The 22,433-nt window shown below is 46.2% G+C and overlaps 1 protein-coding gene across 3 annotated transcripts; it reads left to right on the top strand.

Annotated features, from left to right (window-relative positions):
* Positions 1 to 52: 52 nt before the first annotated feature.
* ENOSF1 (enolase superfamily member 1) lies at positions 53 to 21,671 on the top strand. 3 transcript variants are annotated; one of them, XM_065889576.1, is made up of 16 exons: positions 53 to 168; positions 3,595 to 3,703; positions 7,552 to 7,667; positions 9,588 to 9,674; positions 10,003 to 10,029; positions 12,075 to 12,147; positions 12,257 to 12,295; positions 12,691 to 12,773; positions 13,554 to 13,588; positions 15,501 to 15,588; positions 17,048 to 17,182; positions 18,002 to 18,043; positions 18,851 to 18,980; positions 19,210 to 19,309; positions 20,827 to 20,908; positions 21,527 to 21,671. In XM_065889576.1, the coding sequence occupies exons 1-16, from the start codon at positions 85 to 87 to the stop codon at positions 21,626 to 21,628; spliced, it is 1,332 nt and encodes a 443-aa protein (XP_065745648.1). In that variant the 5' UTR covers positions 53 to 84; the 3' UTR covers positions 21,629 to 21,671. The 3 variants fall into 3 exon arrangements, with proteins under 3 accessions (XP_065745648.1, XP_065745649.1, XP_065745650.1); XM_065889577.1 differs by lacking the exon at positions 18,002 to 18,043 and having other exon boundaries at positions 85 to 168; positions 21,527 to 21,628; XM_065889578.1 differs by lacking the exons at positions 53 to 168; positions 7,552 to 7,667 and having other exon boundaries at positions 3,641 to 3,703; positions 21,527 to 21,628.
* Positions 21,672 to 22,433: the final 762 nt, after the last annotated feature.

Below are 22,433 nucleotides of genomic sequence, written 5' to 3'. Positions count from 1 at the left end.
GCTCTGCACATGCGCGTGCGCGCGCGCGTGCCTCCGTGCAGAGGGTGTCCCGCAGAGTTGGCAGCCCCCCGGGGTGCGGACGACATGGTGCGCGGCAGGATCTCTCGGCTCTCGGTTCGCGACGTGCGCTTCCCCACGTCGCTCGGGGGCCACGGCTCGGACGCTATGGTAAGCGCTGCCTGACCGCCGGTGCCCTCCCGCCCCTCCGACGCTGGACCCTTTAGGCTCGGGGCACCCCACAGGCCCCAGGAAGGTTCCCAACCTTGGAACCGTTGCTTTTGTAAGTGGAGAGATCGGGAAGGGGAATGAAGGTATCTAGACACTCTCCACCCTCCTAGGTTTTTTTCTTTTTTCTTACTGTTCCTTTCTTTGCTGACATTTAGTATTAACTGTTTTTACATTTACAATTCTCATTTTGCTGGAAATGCGAATCGTATTTGCAAAACGATGTTGTTAGGTTCCTACCAGTGAAACCCTAAAACACACAGCGCTAGCTTCTCAACCAGAAGGAGACCAGGAAGCCCCGGGCAGGGTGTTAGGTGGTGATTCTGCTTCCGCCACAGCTTGCTGTGTGACCTGGGAAAGCTCCTAACCCAAGAGGCCCATCTGCGAAGTGAAGGAGTCACAGTCTGGCTGGAAAACCAGACGAACAAACTCGCAGTAACTGGGTCGTGTAAGAGGGGGCTCTCATGAAATTACCTGAAAACATGATTATAGAGGATGTGTCACATAAAGAGTTAAGTAGATGTCCGCCTTTGGAGATGCAGTAAAGTAAGCACTGAAGGGCATTTTTGCTCCCTGAGAGTGTTAGCAGGACAGCCCACGCCACCACCACCTTCTAGTGCAGTGGTTCCCAAATATGAGTCCTGTGCAGGGTCTCCTCCAGGCCTGTCCCCACTGGATCCTCACTGCCCCTCCCTGCCCACTCACACATGGCACACTGGAAAAACAAAGTTGCAGGGTATGTAATGAATGTGTGAAACATCCGTGTTAGGATAATGATTATCTGTTACTTGTATGGAGGGAGGGGAATTGGGTACCCAAGGACTTTCATTCACGCTGTAAAGTTTTGCCTCTTAAGCTGGGTGGAGGGCACCCTGATGTGTATTACATTCCCTATGCTCTTTGTGTACCTGAAATGACCTCTTGTTAAAAAGTGCTAAAGTTACTTAAAAGAATGTCCTTTATTCTGAGACTAGGTTCTTCCTGCTTTTAAAAACCCTTATTTGTCCTTTCTTATATGATGTTATGGTAAATGACAAAATACACCCACTGGGCAATCCTTTGTGCATCTCCAAACAAATATTTGAAATTTTACTGACTTGTAAAATTCGAATACCTGATCATGTGCTATCGTCTCTGCCCCTCTGAGGTGTAGCAGCTGTGGGGAAACCACACAATCTCTCCAGGCCTGGGTTTTCTCGTCTGTAAAATGGGTATAACAGTGTCTGCTTTATACATGTAAATGAGATGTGTGTAGAGAGCCTGACACAGAGAAGGCTGGCAATAACTGTGGCTGTAATTACTGTTGACATATGAAGAAACTGAAGCAGAAGAGTGCTGACCTCCATTTTTCTCTTCTTTGAATTTGTGAAGTGTTAAGGTTGCTGGCTTACCGTGGAATAATTTAGGAAATGGAATTTGTCTCTGGCCTGAGTGGTTTATGACCTCTGGGTCAGGAGAGATTATTATCTGACAGCTGTATTGCAAGCTCATAAATACTTAAGTATTATCTCCCAGAGATGTGGTGTGTGTTGTATGCTGATTTCCAAGTGCCTTCCTTTTAATTAATTAATTAACTTATTTATTTGGCCACCCCGAGGCATGCAGGATCTTAGGAGATCTAACTCGTGCCCCCTGCAGTGGAAGCGCAGAGTCCTAACCACTGGACCACCAGGGAAGTTCCTTCTTAATCGCAAGTCTGCTTGTCAGTCCTCAGCAGTACTGCCATGACTGAGGATTGCTCCCTTAGCACTTAGCAGCAGAGCGAGTCTTCCTGATCACAAGTAGGGTATTTTCATGAAGGAGCCCTGAAACTGTTCCCCATATTCGTTCAAGCAGTGAGTTCCAGTTATGATTTCTTACCAGCCCTTTAAGAAACGTGGAGCCCTCGGGCCTGCAGTGCTCTTACCAGCACTTATCCAGGAGCTAACTACGGTTCCAGAGAGCCCAGCTCTAGCTGAGCCTGCCACTTCCCAGCCAGACTTTTTTTTTTCTTTTCCATTTTAGTTTATATTAGATATTGAATGTAGTTCCTTCTGCTATACAGTAAATACTTCTTGTTTATCTATTTTATATATAGTAGTTTGTATCTGTTAATTCTAAACTCCTAATTTATCCTTACCTGCCTTCTCCTTTGGTAAGCATAAGTTTGTTGTCTATGTCTGTGACTCTGTTTCTGTTTTGTAAAGTCCATTTGTGTGTCATATTTTAGATTCCACATATAAGTGATATCATATGGTATTTGTCTTTCTCTGTCTGACTGACTTCACTTAGTGTGATAATCTCTAGGTCCGTCCATGTTGCTGCAGATGACATTACTTCATTCTTTTTTTACAGCCGAGTAATATTCCATTGTATATATGTACCACATCTTCTTTATCCATTCATCTGTCAGTGGACATTTAGGTTGCTTCCATGTCTTGTCCCAGCCATACTTTTCCTCTCCATTCCCTGTTGTCTGCTGAGCTCCCTGGAGCTGCTGTCCAGACCACTCTCTCCCGCCTCTGCCAGCCAGTCCTGTGCCACTGTGTCGCCACAAAGACTGAAGACCAATGTGCCCTTGGCCCCATCTCTGCACATCAGCCTCCAGCCGTCCCTCTCATCTTTCCCTTTATTCTGTAAGGCATGTCCTTCTCCAGAACTGATTTATGCCTGTGTCCCCATGCCCACCTTTTCTGACTGCCAGGGCCTGTTCCCTTTTCATTTTAAGTCTCTCCTTTTCTAGTGGCCCCTCTCCATCCCACATGGACAGGGCTTCCCACTTTGGAATAGTCTTTACTTGGCCTCTCCACCCCTTTTCTGTCCCTTCCCCACCGAACCCTAGATTACTGGTCCATGCCTGTTGCCTCCATCCGTACATCTACTTCCTCCTTAACCTGAAGTCGACCTGTGTTTCCTTCCTTCTCTTGGAACTGCCCTTTCTATTTCTGCTTCCAGTGTCCTTCACCCTGGTCTACATTTCTTGCTGTCTGCTGCCCACCCCTCCCTCGCTGACCACTTGCCTCTCTGGATGCTCCTTCCTATACTGACCCCCTTCTTCCCTCTCAAGGCTCAGGCCTCAATGCCTTTCCTGTCTCATCACACACTCCCATTAAGACCCCCTCTGTGTTCATGGCTTCAGTGACCACTTTTATGCCAAAGACTCCCAGATCTCATTCCTGGATCTTCACTCTCACCTCAAGTCCAACTGCCATCCTTCAGGAGGACATTCCTTTTGTCCATTCAGAGCTCCTGTGTTTCCTTTGGGGAACATGAACAGTTCCCTCTGATGGGAACTCTTTTTGGTGTTTTCTGTTCTTATGTGACGTCATTCCCGGGTTTATTTGGGGATTTCTCACGTTTGCGGATTTGGGGGGATCATTTCCCCTCCAGCACACAGACCCTGATTACTCAGCTGCCTACGTTGTCTTGGAGACGGATGCGGAAGATGGACTCAAGGGCTACGGAATCACCTTCACTCTGGGGAAAGGCACTGAAGTTGGTGAGCTGAACATCCCTTGAGGTTCCAGAATGCTTAAGTTTCATTTACATTCCAGTTCTGACCTTATTTTCCTCCGTATTTACACTGCTTGAAGTGAGTAAAAACAATGTTTAATGGTTTATTTCATTGGGATAAATTTTTAAATAGCAGATTTTGGCTTCTCTCCTTGTAGTCATCCATAGACTACAGGTGAATCCTTGAATCTCAGCCGATTTCTGTGCAGAGCTTTGAGGACCTGAACTGTGTGAGTGAGTGAGGGACATGACGTAGGCAGGCACGCATTCACAGAACAAGGCTTATTGTGTGCACACAGCCTACTTGCTTTTCTGAATATTCCACACTGAGTTGGTTTCAAATTCACTGCTCTTCTGGGCAGAAAAGGCTGTAGGTCCTTACCAGTTTCAGAACTCTTATCTGGAAGAGCAGATAGTGAAGAATGCACATTGAGCTGTGAGTAAGCCTGTCTTTTCTCAGAGCTGGATGAGGCTCAGCGGTCTTGAGCGTCCACATTTTTGGAGATAAGGAAACTGAGGCCCAGACAGCTACTCGGTTAGTCCTGACTGCCCGAAGTGCTTTCTCTCCGGAATATTTACATACAAATTATTTGCTTGTTTTTTTTTAAATGCATAATTGTTTTTTTTAATGCACGCACAGTGTACAAAATTCAATATGTACAAACAGAAGACCTCTGACAGATCAATTTCAATGGCTCATTAGGAGCTGAAGCCGAATTATGATAGGTTGAAGGGTGAGGGTCCAGGAAGGGAGGAAATAGATTCTCTAACTTTGGTGGTGATGCGATACTTCCCTCATGGATATTTGTACTGTCAGCCCTTGCCTAGTTGTAGAAGAAAACTCTTGACCCACCGAACGATTTTAGTATCATCGAACAGATAAAAGGTGTGTGTGTGTGTGTGTGTGTGTGTGTGTGTGTGTGTGTGTGTAGGACAAGGGAACCTTTCTTGAGCGTTATGTGGATGCCATCAGGCTCTTCCAGCTCCTCCCAGGGCTGCTGTCCAGTCATCCGTCAGCTGGGCCTTCCGCAGACACCTCCTGTGTGCTAGGCGCTCTGCCAGGCACTGCAGAAATGACTTTACAAACAGAGAGAGAGAAAGGGGACAGAGTCCCACGTACAAGGAGAAGGAAATCACGAACTTCTCAGGGAGACAGACATAAAAAAGAATCAATAGTGCAGTGCGAGAAGGCCTTTTTTTTTTTTTTTTTGAGTACAAGCTACACAGAAAGAAGGTTAGTTCATTGTCCAGGAGGGTCAGGACGGTGAGGTTTTGAGATGAGCCTTGAGGGGTAACTAGGAATTGGCTGGGCAGAAGGAGGCACCTCGGCAATGATTCCCTGACCCCCTCCCCCTAAGTCAGCCATTCACTGTTGATGTTTTCTCCCAGGCAGTGACCGCTGACCCCCACAGTTTGCTGAGCTGTGTATCAGCTTCTCCTGCAACTTTAATTCTCTGGTGTAAATTGAGCACTTTATGAAGCTGCTTTCTCCAGCCATACAGGGCGGCCCCCAAAGTTTGTACAAAACTCAGCAGGCTTACAAGATGTGTTCTGGGACAAGCCATGAGAACCACTCTGTTAACAGCCAGGACCTGGAACTGGGCCCGCAGTGGAGGGACGCTGCACTGTCACGTGGTCCCTGGGACAGATGTGTTGCTGAGTTCACTGTGTAGGGACCTCCCTGACCCCTCCCCTCCCCTCCCCACACTGTCCAAATGGATGCCTCGAGCAGGAGAAATCAATTTCCACCTCTCTGTGCCTGGAACAAATGGCTCTTTTGTGGTGATGGAGGTGGCTTCCACCTGTTTCAGACCACAGCATGACGGAACCCATTTTAATTTTAACCTTGTTGCATTTTTCACTGCCACTGCCGTCTCACTGAACGTGTTACGTGGTGTTCAAATTAAAGTTGAAAAAAATTCCATTAGCTCATCACGGTTCTTCTGCAGCCTTTATCAGCCTACTTACCTAGTCATCTTTTATGATCCAAGAAAACAGAAAGAAAACAATGCTTTCCTCATTACTGTGAAGAAAGCGCCTATATGTGAGAGAGCGGGGAAGTTATGGTTGATTTTTTATGTATAAATGAGACCAATATAGTTTCTTTTAATAGGAAAAGAAAAAGAGGTGAAAAAAAGCATAATTTTTAAAGATAAAAAAATGGCCATAAGCGTTCTTGCCAGCATGAGAGCTCAGACCCACGGTCCTCCATAGCCTTTACTGACTTGTCCCTCCCGGGCAGGAGGTCCCAGGAAGTGAGTCCTGGACAGATGTAGTCACAGGAGAGAACCCTGGCCTCAGTCAGCACGGAGCTGCCTTCAAGGCCGAGTGTTTCCAGACGGATTTCCCACCCATCGCTTCAGACGTGCACACCTGAAGCAGACTGTTCTCCACACTGGAGTCAGACCACCACCGCCCAAATTTCTGTGGAAGGCACCAAATTTTAGTAAACTTCCTGCAGTGGCCTCAGTTTGAGCGAGGAGAATCCACATCCTCTAGGTGAATGTATTAGTGTTGCTTGCGCTTCTCTTAGAGCTGTGAAAGATGAGCCCATCCTTAATATTTGTTAAATGTGTTTGCTTTGTGATGCGAACAGTCCATGGTTTTCAGCAACCATCTCAGTAGAACAGAGGTTTGATGCAGATAATGATACGGACTCTCTGAGTCGCTGACTTACTCTTCAGATGTCTTTAATCCAAGAGCACCAACCATCAAGGAGTGAGGAGCACTCAGGGACTGAGCACCTGAACTGGAATCAGTCTGCATTCCATTAACAAAAGCCCTAGAGAACACAGAAAGTGTGGATCAGCCCTAAATGCTGTATGTGAGAGCCAGTGCGAATCATCTGAGGGCTGCGTCACACAGAGGCCAAGCAGATCCTAAGAACATGTTTTAAATACTTTCAAAACATCTTTCTCCTAAGATCTGACTGATAGTAAAACTGTGCCTCTACAACTATCCTGTGAAATGATGTGAGAATTTTAATATTGAAGCAGTGGCTATACCAAACAAAAGTCGATCAAAATTTTTTATAATAAATTCATTGCTTTAGGGCTAAGTTGATGACTTTGTTTGATTATTTTGGCCTTTTACACATAGACTGTTTTATAGACTGAGCAAAGGATAGAAGGATCTTTCCCATACAGTTTGTTACTTTACTTGTTCATCTGAAATAACACAGTAAAGTCTTTTTTAAGTAGAACACCAAAAATAAGTAATTGATGGTAATGCTGACCCAAATGAAGATTAACTTTGAAATTAGTTATGAAAAATGTAGTCTATCACAAGTCAATGGTAAGAAATTTAATGTTTATGAAAAGTGTTTTCATGTAGTTTAACATTTTACATGTAAGTATTAAGCCATTTGCAAATTCATTTCATTTTTAATAGAGTTATGCTGTGAATTCAAGATACTTTCTATACTTGACAATGATGAAAAGGCATTTTTAAAAAAAATTCTGTAAGTCAGAGTCTTATTCCTTAGGAACAATGAATTAGCAAGGTTTGGTTTTGAAGCTGACATATGGACACTTTACAAAGTGAACAGGAAAATGATTTGGGAACATGATTTAAACTTTCAGATCTATGGCTCTGTCAATCAAAATGGGTTTGCTCTTTTCAGAAATTAAGCTCAGTATATAGATTAACAGTCGTTCTATTGTGTGCTATTAGTTATGACAACCATAGAAGACATATTTGGGGCAATTTTTAAAGGCATGTACCTTTTGTATTTAAAACTATTTTCATTAATGCCCACATTAGATTGTTTGTGGTGCTTGCGGGTCTTAATTTATTTACACCAAAACTAAACAAGAATTAAATCCCCTTTAATAGTTGTCTGTGCTGTGAATGCCCTGGCCCCCCACCTGCTTAACAAGGACCTCGGGGACATTGTTGGTGATTTCAGAGGCTTCTACAGACAGCTCACGAGCGACAGCCAGCTCAGATGGGTAAGGCACCTGTTTTGTAAAACACTTCTATAAATAACTCCAGTCTCATGTCCTTTGATTGCAGCATTTGTGAAAATAGAGACAGGTTTACAATTTTAAGGTAAAACATTTTATTCAGATAAATTAGGGCTTGAACCATTTGGACAATCAGTATTTTGAGGTAATCTGTTCCTTTCTGTAAGACTTGAATCTGGACATATTTGGATCCTGAGAGCTATTTCTGCCCTTATGGACCTCATCTCTGCTCTCTGGATGGGGAGAAGTGGTCTAGACTCTCTAGAGGATAAAGTGCTGAATGGGCAACATTTTTTTTTTTTTTTTTTTTTTTTGCCGTACGGGGCCTCTCACTGTTGTGGCCTCTCCTGTCGTGGAGCACAGGCTCCGGACGTGCAGGCTCAGCGGCCATGGCTCACAGGTCCAGCCACTCCGCGGCATGTGGGATCCTCCCGGACCGGGGCACGAACCCGCGTCCCCTGCATCGGCAGGTGGACTCTCAACCACTGCGCAACCAGGGAAGCCCATGGGCAACCATTTTAAGGGAGACATAATGTGAGTAGAATTGAAGTTGTGGGAGGCACTTATTAAGGACAAACGTAAGAGAAGAACAAAGGTTAAGAAGAGAAAGACCAGAGCACCTTTATGTGTATAGGGCTATATTTGAACCCTAAGTTCAAAGCATGAAGAAAATGAGGTTCTAGAGAGAGGATTTTATCACAGTAAGTTCAGTCTAGCAGCGGAGACCTTGCCGATGTCTCCTGACATCAGCTCTGTCTTTTCCTAAGTGCTCAGTCTCCTGTCCATGCACAGAGAAAGGCATATTGTCCACATTGCCTTGAATTTCATTCTTAACTTCTGCCAACCAAGTGAAACTTGCTTTTAAAGCATCCCCTCGAAGGAGTTCCCACTGGTCGAATCTGGGACAATTCAAGCATCAAGAGAAATGTGGTGGTGATGTGTACAAGTCACTGAATAACAACCTAAGACTCCATGAGTCTGTTCAGATAGCAAACAACCAGCCAACAAGGGAAACTTTGTCATTACAATTGAATACACACTAATATAACAGGAATGGTAACATTAGAAAACCACCATATTACAACCATACCTGTAATTGATTGAAGGCAAGAATCACCAATGGATGCTAAAACTTGGGGGCAATATTAATCTCCTTACTTAGAAAGGGAAATGGTAACCACACAGTGGGGAAGCCTAAAGGATACTGCCTTACCCAAGTGCTAAAAGATAATAGCCCTAAATAAAAAAATGTGGTGGCAACGTTGCAATCTAATCATGATGGGGCTGCAGACCAACCCAGATGGAGGAACATTGTGTAAGTCAACTGGCCTGTACTCTTGGAGAATATTGGTATCATTTTTAAAAAGAAGAAAATTTGCTCCAGATAAAGAGAGACTAAAGTGAAATGTCAGCTAAATCTAATATGTGAATACAAGAAAGTACATTATTGGGACAGTTGGTGAGATTTGATTATGGACTGTCTTTGTAGGTAACAGCATTCTATCAATGTTATATTCCCTGAATTTGATCCTTGTTCTGTGGTCATGTAAGAGAATGTCCTTGTTTTTAGGAGCTACATTCTGAAGTATTTAGGGTTAAAGGGGCATGATATTTGCAACTTACTCTCAAATTACTCAGTAAAATAAGTTTATATTGTATATTTTATTTTTCTGTACATGTGTATATGTGTATATATGTATATACAAAAAGAGAGAGAGAAATATATAGGAGTTCTTTGCACTATTCTTGCAAATCTTCTATAGGTTAGAAACTATTGAAAAAGAGCTTACCCTCGAAGTGAGTTTCCATCGCTGCCTTTTAATTCATGAAACATGTCCCTGACTAGAAGACTTAAATATCTTTTTCTTTTCTAAGAAGTGCTGGTGTGTTTTGCTTCCTAACCAGATCGGTCCCGAGAAGGGTGTGGTGCATCTGGCCACGTCGGCCGTTCTCAATGCCGTGTGGGACCTGTGGGCCAAGCAGGAGGGAAAGGTAATCCTCCAGGCAGCACCTCTGTGACCCTGCAGCACAAACACTTCCTCTACGAGCAAAGGCAAACGCACAGCAGGTTCCCAAGTGACATACGGAGAATTGTTCGATTATTCGTCTCCGCTGAGAGGTACTGGCCACAGTCAGGTTGTTGTTGGAGTAGGTTAGAAAGGGCTGAGCAAGAAGGGGTGGCAGAGGCGAGGGGCTGGGAGGCAGGTGTTAGTCTGATAGTGGGAATTCGCCACTAGTGCAGTTACTGTCAGTAGACAAGTGGGTACTTAACACGTTTTGGGTACTTCACACATTTTACAAATCTTCTCTTTTCTTCAAGCCTCTGTGGAAGTTACTTGTTGACATGGTAAGTAAATTCTTTAATATTCTCATTGTTTCTGTAAATGAAATGGATTTCATGGATTACTTGCCTTTTGATAATCAGTAAATACATTCAGCACTGTCTCTGGATCAATCACTATAGTGCTGATCCAGCAAAACCCAGTAAAGTCTAATATTCTTTTTTTTTTTTGGCTGCGTCGGGTCTTCAGTTGTGGCACACGGGATCTTTCTTTGCTGCGCGCGGGCTCTTCGTTGCGGCGTGTGGGCTTCTCGTTGTGGCGTGTGGGTTTTTTCTCTCTCCAGTTGTGGCGTGTGGGTCTTTTTTCTCTCCAGTTGTGGCGTGCGGGCTTCTCTCTAGTTGTGGCTCGCGGGCTCCAGAGCGCGTGGGCTCAGTAGTTGTGGCACACGGGCTTAGTTGCCCCGCGGCATGTGGGATCTTAGTTCCCCAACTAGGGATTAAACCCACGTCCCCTGCATTGCAGGATGGATTCTATACCACTGGACCACCAGGGAAGTCCCAAGTCTAATATTCTTTTTCTGGTATTTGAAGTAACAAAGAGCTGTGCTCACGCAGGCAGGGAGGTCCGACGGTCCCACCTCCCCCACTGTGGCACTTGCTTCCACATGTAACACAAATTCTTGAGTTTCCGTTTGTTTCCTAACTGTGAAAAGGGGATAATCATAACTTCTCTAGAAACTCCATAGAATTGGTTTAAAGACCAATTGAGAAAAGTGCTTTACAAACTCTGACGAGCAAGATGTTATTATTAAAATATTATCTGGTCACTTTGACTCCAAGAGCAAATGGCAGATCAGACTCTTGAGCAAGGAGCCCACAGTGAATTCTAAAGATGTGCCCCTGCCGTTTCCTTTCTCCTTGACCTATTGATATCAGGGATGAGCACCTGGCTGCCAAGGAGGAAAAAACTCTGGGCAGGTTAAGGGGAGTGAACTTCAGACCCAGGCAGACCTGGCTTTGAATCTGGGGACTCCACCACTTCCTGGCTGTGTGACCTTGAGCATGCTGCTTAACCTCTCTGAGCATCATCTTGCTTGGGGTGATGCCTTAGATGGTTGCTGAAAATCTGGTGGTTAACAAACGAAGGTCCTGGGACTTCCCTGGTGGTGCAATGGTTGAGAATCCGCATGCTAGTACAGGGGACACGGGTTCGAGCCCTAGTCCAGGAAGATCCCACATGCCGCAGAGTAACTAAGCCTGTGTGCCACAACTACTGAGCCTGCACTCTGGAGCCCACGAGCCACAGCTACCGAGCCCGTGTGCCCTAGAGCCTGTGCTCTGCAACAAGAGAAACCACCGCAATGAGAAGCCTGCGCACCGCAACGAAGAGTAGCCCCCACTCGCCGCAGGTAGAGAAAGCCCACGTGCAGCAACGAAGACCCAACGCAGCCAAAAATAAAATAAATAACTAAATTTACTAAAAAAAAAAAAGAAAAAACAAAGAACCATGGCCTTGAAGACTGTTGGGCCGGCAGACGTTGTCTCTTCTCTGGAGGAAAGTGAAAATGAGAGGCTGTAACATCATCTCTCTGACATGGTTGCGGGTGGCATGGGGGCGCCATCTGAAGGGGAAGGACGTGGACCTCTTGAGCCACCTGCAGGCTCAAGGTTGGCCTCTCAGAGGGGTGCTGGAGGTGGCCCCCAGAACTGAATGATTTGGGGCCACTAGGAAGGTGCCTGAAATCCCACCTGTGGACTTTTCATTCTTTTGGATCCTGTTACCTGTTTCAATGCCAGTGGTCTTAAAAGAAGCAGAATCTCGGCATTGAAAGCTTTTATGATATTTAAGGGTTACAGCGGAGTACTATTGGTCACAGTACAACCTGCTTCCAAACTGACTGACTTAGATTGGGGTGGGGAGGTCTCGCCAGAGACCCAGCCTAGAATGTGGGCCTCCCCAGTGAGGCCAAAGCCCCGACTTCGGGGAGGGAGGAGAAGGGCACCCAAAGGTCCTTTCCCGGTCAGAATAAGCCCATGTCCAGCAGATTCTTAGAAACATAATCCACTTGTGAATTGATGTGGGCCTTTCCTACCTGCTGTCTTGCTGCCAGGACCCCAGGAAGCTGGTATCCTGCCTAGATTTTAGGTACATCACTGACGTCCTGACAGAGGAGGAAGCCTATGGTGAGTCATCCCCAGGAACTGGGAGCTTTCTGGTCCATTCTTATATGGAAGCAACAGGGCCGAGTGCTTTGTTGTCTAAAAGAGTGATAATGCTTTTTATTTTTTCCAGAAATCCTGCAGAAAGGTCAAGTTGGGAAAAAAGAGCGAGGTGGGTTGTGAGGAAATTCTCTTCATTATTTTTGCTATCATTGTGCACTTCCGAGTGTCCCCGTCCTTGAGTGTCCAGGGGTTCGCATCATCCCCCTGCAGCAGGCCCACAGACAGATGGTTGAGTCTAGATGCAGCGGCCTCCTGGTGTGACCTCTTAGGTCAGAGTTCACTTCGGCCACTGCTGGGAGCAAGGCTGTTTTTAGGGTTACACCACACGCCACGGGCAAGGCCTTGGCCAGCAGGGCGTCCCAGAGGGTATCTCGGGACCTGGGTGTGACATCCTTGGGATCCACACCGCCATCAGGTGCCTGTGCAGGGCGGGCAGCCACGGGCAAGTCTAAAGCTGAAGGTCCTGCAAACACAAAAATGTTGACGAGCGTTGTGTTTCCACAGAAGAGCAAATGCTGGCGCACGGCTACCCCGCCTACACCACGTCGTGTGCCTGGCTGGGCTACTCGGACACCACGCTGAAGCAAGTGGGTGCTTGAACCTGGTTTTCTAGACAGGCTTTCTGGAGGGACGTCATGTTTTCCTCTTAGCCTTTCTGAATCGTTAGGGATCCCAGGCCTTGCCCTGGAGGTCCTTGGACGTGAGCAAAAGGAAAGCCGTTTCTGTTGTGGACGCTGGGCCCGTGAGCTGGTGAGCCCCACCTCGGCCCTGGAGGGGGAAGCTGATTCCCGGGCAGAGGCAGCAGCATAACATGGTGCAATGTGAGCCCTAACCGTGCTCTGCCTCAGTTTCCTCACTGCGAAGTGGGGAAATAATAGCTGTCCGGGGTGGAGGGGGTTTGAGGATTCCGATGAATGCTGCCGTGGTGTGATGCTCGCAGCACATGGTGGCACCTGATGGGTGGTCAGCGCCTGCCTGCTTTACTGCCCTTTCCCATCACCCTGTGCTCACCTGCCGCTGAGAGCGAGAGAGAGGGGAGACTAGCTTCTGTTCGTTACTCTTTATCCACTCTTCCTGTGGATGCCACGGAACATCCTGGCTTTAAAAAGAGGGACAGAAATGCTCCATTCCCCAACCAGGAATGTTGTGACCATTAATGAAATGGTTCCCATAGAGATGAGGAAAGAAAGTCACCAAGCGGTCATGCTCTGTTGGCTAAGCTGTTTCTGCTCTGAATTTCAACACATGGTGATTCTTCTGGTTCATGGTACAGCCATAGCATTTGTGAAGCCAAATCAGAGATGGCCAAGGTGCTGCTTAGATCTAGGAGTGTGTGTATGGTGATGGCTCTGCTCCTCTCCCCACAGCTCTGCAGCAAGGCGCTGGAGGACGGCTGGACCAGGTAACTTATTTGGGTGAACTTGACTCTCCAGTTAGCGAGAGAGGCTGGTCGGTGGAGAGAGCCAGGATCCAAAGGTACCAAGGAGGCCAGGATTCGCCCGGGGCAGTCTGGTGTGTAAGGACACACCAGGGAAATTTCAGCTGAAGCTCTTTCTCCAAAGACGAGCTATGAGTCTAGTTAGAATCCTGGAACATCAGAGTTGAAAAAGATAATTGATTTCTGGCCCCGATCTAGAAATCTACTCTTTATTATAGTAACAAGCGTTGATTCAGCTTCTATGTGAAAACCTCCAGAGGCAGCGAGCTTGTAGGGCGCTTGTGCATTGTTGGAAGGCTCTGAGTGTTAGAAGAGCTTCAATGTAGCAGACCCTTTGCTTCCCTGTAACTTCCAGCCACTGGTCGCAATAATTATCTTCGGAGTTCTTCTCCCAAGAGCCTGGCCCCCCTCTTCCCCAGGCCACCTCCTCTCCAGACCAAGCCTCTGCCTTCTCTTCTGTCCTTCTCCCTCGTGGTTATGGACCCCTGGGCATCCTGGGGTTTCCTTGGGGTAAACTATGGTGGGCAGTGGCCCCGAATCCCGAAGCTGTGCAGGACACAGGGACCATCACCTTTTGATCTGGTCACTGAGCCCATCCATGCGGCTCAAGGTGGACATTGTGCCTGTGAGCCGTCACCAGGCTCTCTGCGCGAGTCTGGCCACCCGCCTCCTGTCGCTCCAGGTGTGGTCTGTGGAGCAGCAGCACTAGCGTGCCCTGCTGCTCGCGGTAGATTTAGAAAACCATTTGTATAGGTTGCTTAATAAGTAAAGACCAAAAACAAGATCTCCCATCAACTTTAAAAAGCAAGTGCAGAATCTTGGGCCTCACCCCAGACCTGCTCCATCAGAACCTGCATTCTAACAAGATCCCTGGGTGATCTGCGTACCCACTGACCTGTGAGAGGCAGAGTTACGGTTGAATCCTCAGCTAAGTAAAGGGTTGGGGACTGAGAACTTGATGGAGGCAGCATGAAGCAGTGGAGAGGCTTGGGATGTGGTGGATTTGGAATCAACTTCACGCCTTTTCCCTTCATCTCCTGCAGTGCCTGCCTGCTGTGTGACAATGGGCAAATTGTTCAACCTCTCTGAACCTCATTTTCTCTCTATAAAATGGGAATCATAATATCTCATGGTTCTCCTCAAGGTTGCTGTCTCTGAGAAGGACCAGCACAGCCGGGATTGGTAGCAGGTGCTCAGTAAGTGCTGGCACCTTCCCTCCCTCCATGTACCCAGGAAAGGCTGGAGCAGACACCGCTAGGAGTCAGAGAAGGCCGAGGAGAGATTCCTAGGCCCCTGAGCATGGGAAGCCCAGCATCCAGAAGCTAAGGCTTCCACCCAGGATAGAAAGGTCATCTTTAGTGTGTTTGGTGTTGAGCACAGGGGAGAGAACAGCACAGGCTGTGAGAGGGGCTTTTTTGTCAGCACAGAGGGTGGGTGTTGTGGAGAGGAGGACCTTGGGCCATCCTGGCTCCAAAGCGGCAGCCTGATGTCCGTGTGTAGGACAGAGAGGCTGGTGAGTGAGGGAGAGGATGCCAGCTCACCCACCAAGTCTGACTATGCCTTTTCCGTTCTTAACTCTTCTTCATGGCACAGCAAAAAACTCAGTTAATGTTATTAAAGATCTAGCTGCTCTGTCCATTGCTGGACTTCAGGACAGCAGGTAATTTAGAGTTACTGCCCCGATACTGAGTAAAAAGATACACTTACAGGGTTATTTTTGAGTGGCTTGTCTGAAGATTGATTGGGAAAGGGAAGAGTTTACTAGAAAATGTGACCTGTGAATTATTGACAGAAACAGTCACTTCTGCAGAAAAGCCACGTGTCTTTGCCAAGTCAGGGGACAGATCTAAATTACGAGACCAAACTTATTTTATAGGTTTAAGGTAAAAGTTGGTGCTGATCTCCAGGATGACATCCGTAGATGCCGACTCATCAGAAACATGATCGGCCCTGAGAAGACGCTGGTAAGTAACCTCCCTGCCACTGAGAAGTAAGCAGCTGTGTGTGAGAAGCCTTGTCCAGGGCCAAAATACAACTTGTTTCAAGCAAGGATTAAAGAACACTGGGAATTTTAACACCGTATGTCAGAAGTACAGCTTTGAGCTCTTGGAGTAGGCGAATTGTTTAAAAAACCAAAAAACTGAGGGGGCTGATTGATAGTTTTTTATTCTACGGAACTAATTCAGTAAGATCAGGTTTAGGGATTGTTCCTTTGTGCTAGGACAGATGCACTTGAGCAAACAGGTCTCCCATTGGCGCCCCTGGTATGTCAATCATTCAACCCCCCCCTTCTTAAATCTGCCAACCCGCCTTCAGGTAGGTGGGTCTCAGGGAGCCATTGCTCAAGAAATGCTGGAACTTTTGCCGAGATAAATGTTAAGGACCAGTCATTCCTACATATTTTTATAAAACATTTCTTCCTATGTGTAAAATATTTTCATAAAATAGTCACAATGAGATGTTTTTATATCTTTTTGGAGGCATGTTTCATATATTAAAATAGAAGTTTGAGTCCCGGACCTAAGATCAAAAGTCCCATTATTTATACATGAATTAATGCTACTTTCGTCTTGTGAGGTCATGCTCATCTAAATAATTTATGACAGGAATAGATTCTGGGCACACTATCCTCTGGTTCCCACAGAGTCCCACAAGGGACCTCTGACCACTCAGCACATTCTACTGAAGAATTCCATCTCTGTGTCTGGCTTCTCCAAGTGTGATGATATCAGGGATGGAGGGGCCCTTTCTTGTCTCTGCACACCCAGCACCTGGCTTCCTGGCAGTCTCACTGCACACAGAGGGCCCAGGCCTTAGAGTGAGAGGCCTGGATTTGAACTCACCATTTACTTATCATCCTTGAGCAAGTTACTTCTCTGCTTATGTTTTCTTGTCTGTAAGATGGGTTAATGTGAACTGCCTCATAGAGTTATTATAAATATTAAATGGAACAAAATCCATTAAATGCCTAGTGGAGTAGATGCCTAATTAATGGTAGAGTTTGGGTTATTTATTATTGTGCCAAACACATAGTAGGTAATAGCCAATAAGTGACTATTGAACAAACTCAGTATTAACTGTGCATGATTCAGAATGTGATAAAACAGTTCCTACAAATGATGAACCCTGCAAGACAAATGTACTTGGGTGGTTTCTAAATGTAGATCAGGCTGGAGCTCCAGGGCCAGCAAGCACTCCTGGACCTCACAGTGGCTCCCTGAGCAACTTGCATCTCCTCTGAGACAGTATCTGGAGCCAGAGTTCGTCTTGGTGGCTGCTCTCGGGCTCCCTTTGTTAGGGGTGTGTGCTGGGCCCCAGCAGTCAGGGGCACCAAGTGACAGTGTTTCCTCCCTGGGAGCCACAGCCTGCAGCAAGGTCAGCAGCGGGCACACCTCCCCACGAAGGGTCTCTCCCTCCTTTCAGATGATGGATGCCAACCAGCGCTGGGATGTGCCCGAGGCCGTGGAGTGGGTGGCGAAGCTGGCGGAGTTCAAGCCCCTGTGGATTGAGGAGCCCACCTCCCCTGATGACATTCTGGGGCATGCCACCATTTCCAAGGTAAAAAACCTGCTGCTGCTGCTAGAGTGCTGGTCACAGATCCTAAGATTCCTGGGCTTATTCCCTTTCACAGTTCTATTTATTTTAGAGAAAGTAAATTGCTACCAGTTGAAAGGCTACCAGCAATCCAAAGGTTAACAGACCTGATTCCCATACTTTATAAATACAGAAATCTGACTGATACTCAAATATTTTACTCACCCAGATTGAAACAAAGTGTAGATTCCTCTGGCTGATTCACAAGCAAAGGTTTGCTTAGCTAATGTCAAGGTCAGGCCTCCCCATGAGAAACCTGCCCATCCGTTTCCACAGAGCCCTTTAACCAGGGCGCTTCCTGGGCAAACTCACCTGAATTTGGGCCAGCTTTCTCTCCCTTTCATATGTAAGAATATGTGAGAAATATCCTGTCTCTCAGGGAGTCTCCCATTAGCCGGGTTCACAGCACAGATCTATAAGCCAGAGCGCCAGGTGGGTCACTCATAAGGAGAAAGTGTAACTTCTGGGAGCCCTATATTTTTGCATCCTCTGACAGAGCGAGCTCCATGAGCAGCCCTATTTAAACCAAAGGCTGCCAGATGGGTGAGAAATCAGGAACTGGTTGTGGGATGGAACACGTGCTGGCGTCAGACAGAGATGGCCCAGTGCACCTCCCCCACCCGCTCTACCACTTTCTGTGGCTCCTTAAACTTCACACGGCTCGAGGGCAGGGCTGTTTCCTTCTTCAGCTCTAAATAGCTGAACAGCTCTAAATATTTTTAAACATTAGGAGTCTCAGTTCAAAAACAGGAAAATAACATCAGATTGCCTTATATTTTACAGGCACTGGTCCCCCTGGGAATTGGCGTTGCCACCGGAGAACAGGTAAGAGATGTCTCCTCAGGGTCAGCACACACTGGCCGCTGACTGGGGACACTGGCATACGCTAGGCTATATCACCTGTGTTGTTGTTCTGAGTTGGGAGATTTTCTTCATCTTAGAAATTGGGTCACCTTAGACCACTTCATAGTCTGGAGTAAGACATATATATAGTCGAGTTTGCATGTTCTTCTACAATTCCTATGACTAAGGTCATTTATCTTTTTCAAAGTAGCTCATCGGAATTTACAAGGCAGCAATTTAAAGCTGCAGGGGCCTAATGTGCACCATGTGGTTTTAAGAAAGCCAGCTTCCAAACTGGGTAAACATGATTGCGTTCCCTTTTCGTGCTTATAAACGAAGCACAAGCGCCTGCCAAAGCCCGCGGCAGGCGGCCCACGAGTAGAGCTGTGTGAGCGAACAGATTCTCGGCTCTCCCAGCAAAAGGAGCAGTGCCGCTCTGCCACGCTTCTGTTTTGTCGCCCGTGCCACCTGCTCATCGCCATCCCCTTGTTTCATCCTGATGCTGTATCTCCCACTTAGAGGTGGCGGTTATGCACTGATAGATGGCGAGTGGTGTGACTTTTCCATGACACACACGTGGTTCCGCCAGCAAATCTGTAACAAAGTGATCAGAAGGTCCCCGCCTGGCCTGTCAGGGCTCACCTCATGCCAAGTGAGAACAAAAATGAATACAGTCCGGGCTTCCAGGAGGCCACCAATGAGAGACTTGGAATGGGGGCAGTGCCAGGTATATAGATCCTGAAGGCTGAGGCTGACTCTTCTGTTGGTGTATTTTAATTCTATTTCCAGTGCCACAATAGAGTGATATTTAAGCAACTCCTACAGGCAAAAGCCCTGCAGTTTCTCCAGATCGACAGCTGCAGGCTGGGGAGTGTAAACGAGAACCTCTCAGTGCTGCTGATGGCCAAAAAGTTTGACAGTAAGGGCACCGCGGGGTCGCGGACCAAACACCATTTCCCTGCCTGGTTCCCTCTGCAGTTTCCCATTTTGACTTTTTTTTTGGCTTAATCAGGGAATCCTTGATGATTTTCATTCCTAAATATTAACGATTTAATCACCTGCAGGCAACAAGAAAAGCCACAGGTTCTCCTTCACTTCTCCCTCGCTGCCCTACTTAGCACTCAGTGGAAATCTGTCTTCACTTTTAGTTCCTGTGTGCCCGCATGCTGGTGGAGTTGGCCTCTGTGAACTGGTGCAGCACCTGATTATATTTGACTTCATATCAGTCTCTGCAAGCCTCAAAGACAGGTCAGTGATGTGGCATTAACTTCAGTACTGTGTCTCAATCCAGGCCAGACCCCTGGCCACTGGCACATCCCATAACTCAAAGGCAGTTTGAGACCCACTACTGAATAGTCTTTTTTCTTCTAGAGGGTGGGTTCCTGGTAGCTGACTTACTGTTTTCTAGGTACATAAGGGGGATGGGGAGAGTCTGCAACCAAATGGAAACCAGAAACAGCTCCTGTTTCTGACTTTCTAAAGCCCCGCTTTCATATGTATACTCTCTGCTTCTGTCCAATTTCTTCCCAACACTGGAGTCTTCAGGATCTGGCTGCATCTTTTAGTTCCATCTTATTTCTCAACATGTACCAGGTGAGCTTTAAATTAGGACAGTCTCCTTACAGTCACCTGCAGACATGCAACTTTATTATGCCTTTCTCTCCTCCAAGACTTAAATGCGATGGTGCAGAAAGATCACTAGGAGTATACAGTGAAAGCATGAGGACATGCGCGGGAAAGGTGAACATCACGTTCAGGACTGAGAAGTGGGACCTGTGAGGGTCTATGGGGACTTCAACTATAAAGTAATGGTTCTTTCTGCAGCTGGGTATTTAAACCTGAGCTATTTTAAACTAGACAAACGAACACTCCTAACCAACCTTGACAGGTCCTGCAAAGTTCTGAGGAATACAAAAGAGGGTCAGCTCTGACCCACTGGGCACTATGCCCGCCTATGAGTGGGTGAGAACCTTATGCCACCCCCTGAAAGCAGACCTCACTGCTTGGGAATGCCACCATGCAGGAGGGACAGCCACCAGACACAGATGCCATGTGCTGTCACCTGCTTTGTAACCCTGTGTGTGGAGCACTGCTTCTATTCATTCTTCAAAGCCCACTGTCCTCTCCCAAGGGGCCGGTTCTTCATCTGTAGCCTGTTCTAGATTATACACAGTACATATTATAGTCAACAACTTGGTATCTACAGCCATTGAAACCACAAGGCCCTCTCTTACCAGTTCCTTTGTGTCCCCAGCACTGGACACACGGCCTGCTCATCTCAGCTGTTCATTAACCAATGGCTGAAGTAAGGCAGTAGAGTTAGGTCGCTTGCCCCAAGTCACAAAACTAGACAGTGGCTGACACCAAATTTGAACAGATTGGTCTGATCCTGAAACCTGTGCTCTTCTAAGTCATTCGTGTAGCTGGAAGGGACCTCATTTGGTGACTTTAATCTGTTCACCTTTTGGCTAGAGGCACCCAAATAATCCCAGATACGTCTAAGTCTAAGTTGATGCCTTTTGGTTCACAAAACCTTAAGTTAAAAGATACTTCACAGTTCATTTCATCCAATCCCCCATACTGCTTTACCTTAGAGAAGAACCTCAAGTCCAGAGGCTGAGGGACTTACATAGAAATACATGGTATCAGCCAAGCCTTGGCAGAGTCCATCCTTTCTTAGTGGTGCTCGCCCCTTTGCCCTAACAGCACCACATGAACTACCTAACTGAAGGCATTTTTACCCCAACCCGATTCCTTCCTCCCAGGATGTGTGAATACGTCGACCACCTTCACGAGCACTTCAAGTACCCCGTGATAATCAAGAAGGCTTCCTACATGCCTCCTAAGGTGAGTTTGGCCAGGGAGGCCCCATCCCCACCCCCGAGGAGGCACTGCCAGCCCTGCCCTACTCTTCTCAGGAGCTAGACCCCAGAGCACAAAGCTTTGTCTCCTTCAAGTCTGTTTTCAATATCTAGAAACATATGGCTCTTTAGTCAAATTCCCCAGGCCTGAAGGTCAGGATGCCCCTGACAAGGCTTCTCTCACGCCAGCCTTTCCTCACCAGCTGGACCTGAAAACATGCACTCCTTGGGTCCTTCCTGCCCCAAACAAAACAAAACTAAAAAAAAAAACCCCGGCACCATCTAGCAAGTTAGTGAAAGGTTTTGACTGCAGTTGTGTTATCTGCGCCATTTATCCGTCTGTTCAAGAGATCGGGGCTCATTTTCACCAACAGAGGTTGAACTATCAAAGGAAGTGTGAATAGTTCACTAATCCTGAGAAGCAGCCAATAAAGTACGTCCCTCTCCCCCATTTCAAACAACCTGCAAACTTATTTTTAAAACATTAATTCAGTTGCCTCTGACTTAGATTTAAAAGCATTTCTAGGAACAGCAGAAATAAGTAAAATAAATGACTTTTGTTCTAGGTGGTTATTAACATGATTCCATTTTTTGTCTTTGATAGGATGCTGGTTATTCAACAGAAATGAAGGAGGAATCTGTAAAGAAACACCAGTATCCAGATGGCGAAGTTTGGGAGAAGCTCCTTGCTGCTCAAGGGAATTAGAGCTGAATGCTTAACAGCTTTTGCTTTAAGTGAAAAGGCTTAAAAAAATTCATCCTACCAATCAGAACAAGTTCAGCTGAAAGTCATACTAACCTCAGGCATCAGCTTAGTCATCATTACTTGATTCTTTCAGCCAAAAACATTCTCCTATGTAATCTTTAAACAAAAGTAGATCCAACTGTCTCAAAGTCCAGGAAGATGTGAAAATTTCTATCAAGTGCTGGTACCTAGACATTAAACTTTGAAAATAAGCAGCATGTTGGAATAATTCCTTAATCTTTTTAAAAACACACTTGTCATAAATTAGCATAATAAAACAGTCGTGCAGCACTATGGGGTATCTGATATGCAGCAAAGGTAAAAACATTCACTGATCAGCCCTGAGGTGGTTTAGCATCTTTCTCTTGCTCAGTCTAAGCACGTTATTAGAGAATTCATGCTGAAGCTAATGAGGGTAAAGGGATATTTCATAGACTATTTTTATAACCCTTAAAGCCTTTATCCCAAATAATCATTGTATTTTAATGATAAAATGCAGCTAGAATTAGATGAATCATAGAAAAATAGGGTGAAATATAGCTTAGTCAGCATTTCTAAAATATACCTTACCCATCTAAGCAGCATCCAAAAGAGAACACAGCACAGGTATGTTTGTTTAGGAGGGTTCAGTTAAATCTGTTTTAGGCAGGAACTGAGCAGATAAATGGCAACATGGAATTAAAAAACAAAACATGAATGCAGAACATTACAGCAAGATATAAAACAAATATAACTTTTATATGTTCATAACCACACTAGGCATTAT

This window comes from Phocoena phocoena, chromosome 13, assembly GCF_963924675.1.
Source record: "Phocoena phocoena chromosome 13, mPhoPho1.1, whole genome shotgun sequence".
NCBI classification, from domain to species: domain Eukaryota; kingdom Metazoa; phylum Chordata; class Mammalia; order Artiodactyla; family Phocoenidae; genus Phocoena; species Phocoena phocoena.
The sequence above is the reverse complement of the archived record's forward strand: the minus strand, read 5'-3'. Positions and strand labels throughout refer to the sequence as shown.

Bases quoted from the DNA above. Each gene is read 5' to 3' on its own strand.
- ENOSF1 (XM_065889576.1), top strand. From the start codon at position 85: ATGGTGCGCGGCAGGATCTCTCGGCTCTCGGTTCGCGACGTGCGCTTC. The intron at 7,668-9,587 runs GTAAGGCACCTG...CTTCCTAACCAG, and splicing joins GCGACAGCCAGCTCAGATGG to ATCGGTCCCGAGAAGGGTGT. The intron at 20,909-21,526 runs GTGAGTTTGGCC...TGTCTTTGATAG, and splicing joins CTTCCTACATGCCTCCTAAG to GATGCTGGTTATTCAACAGA.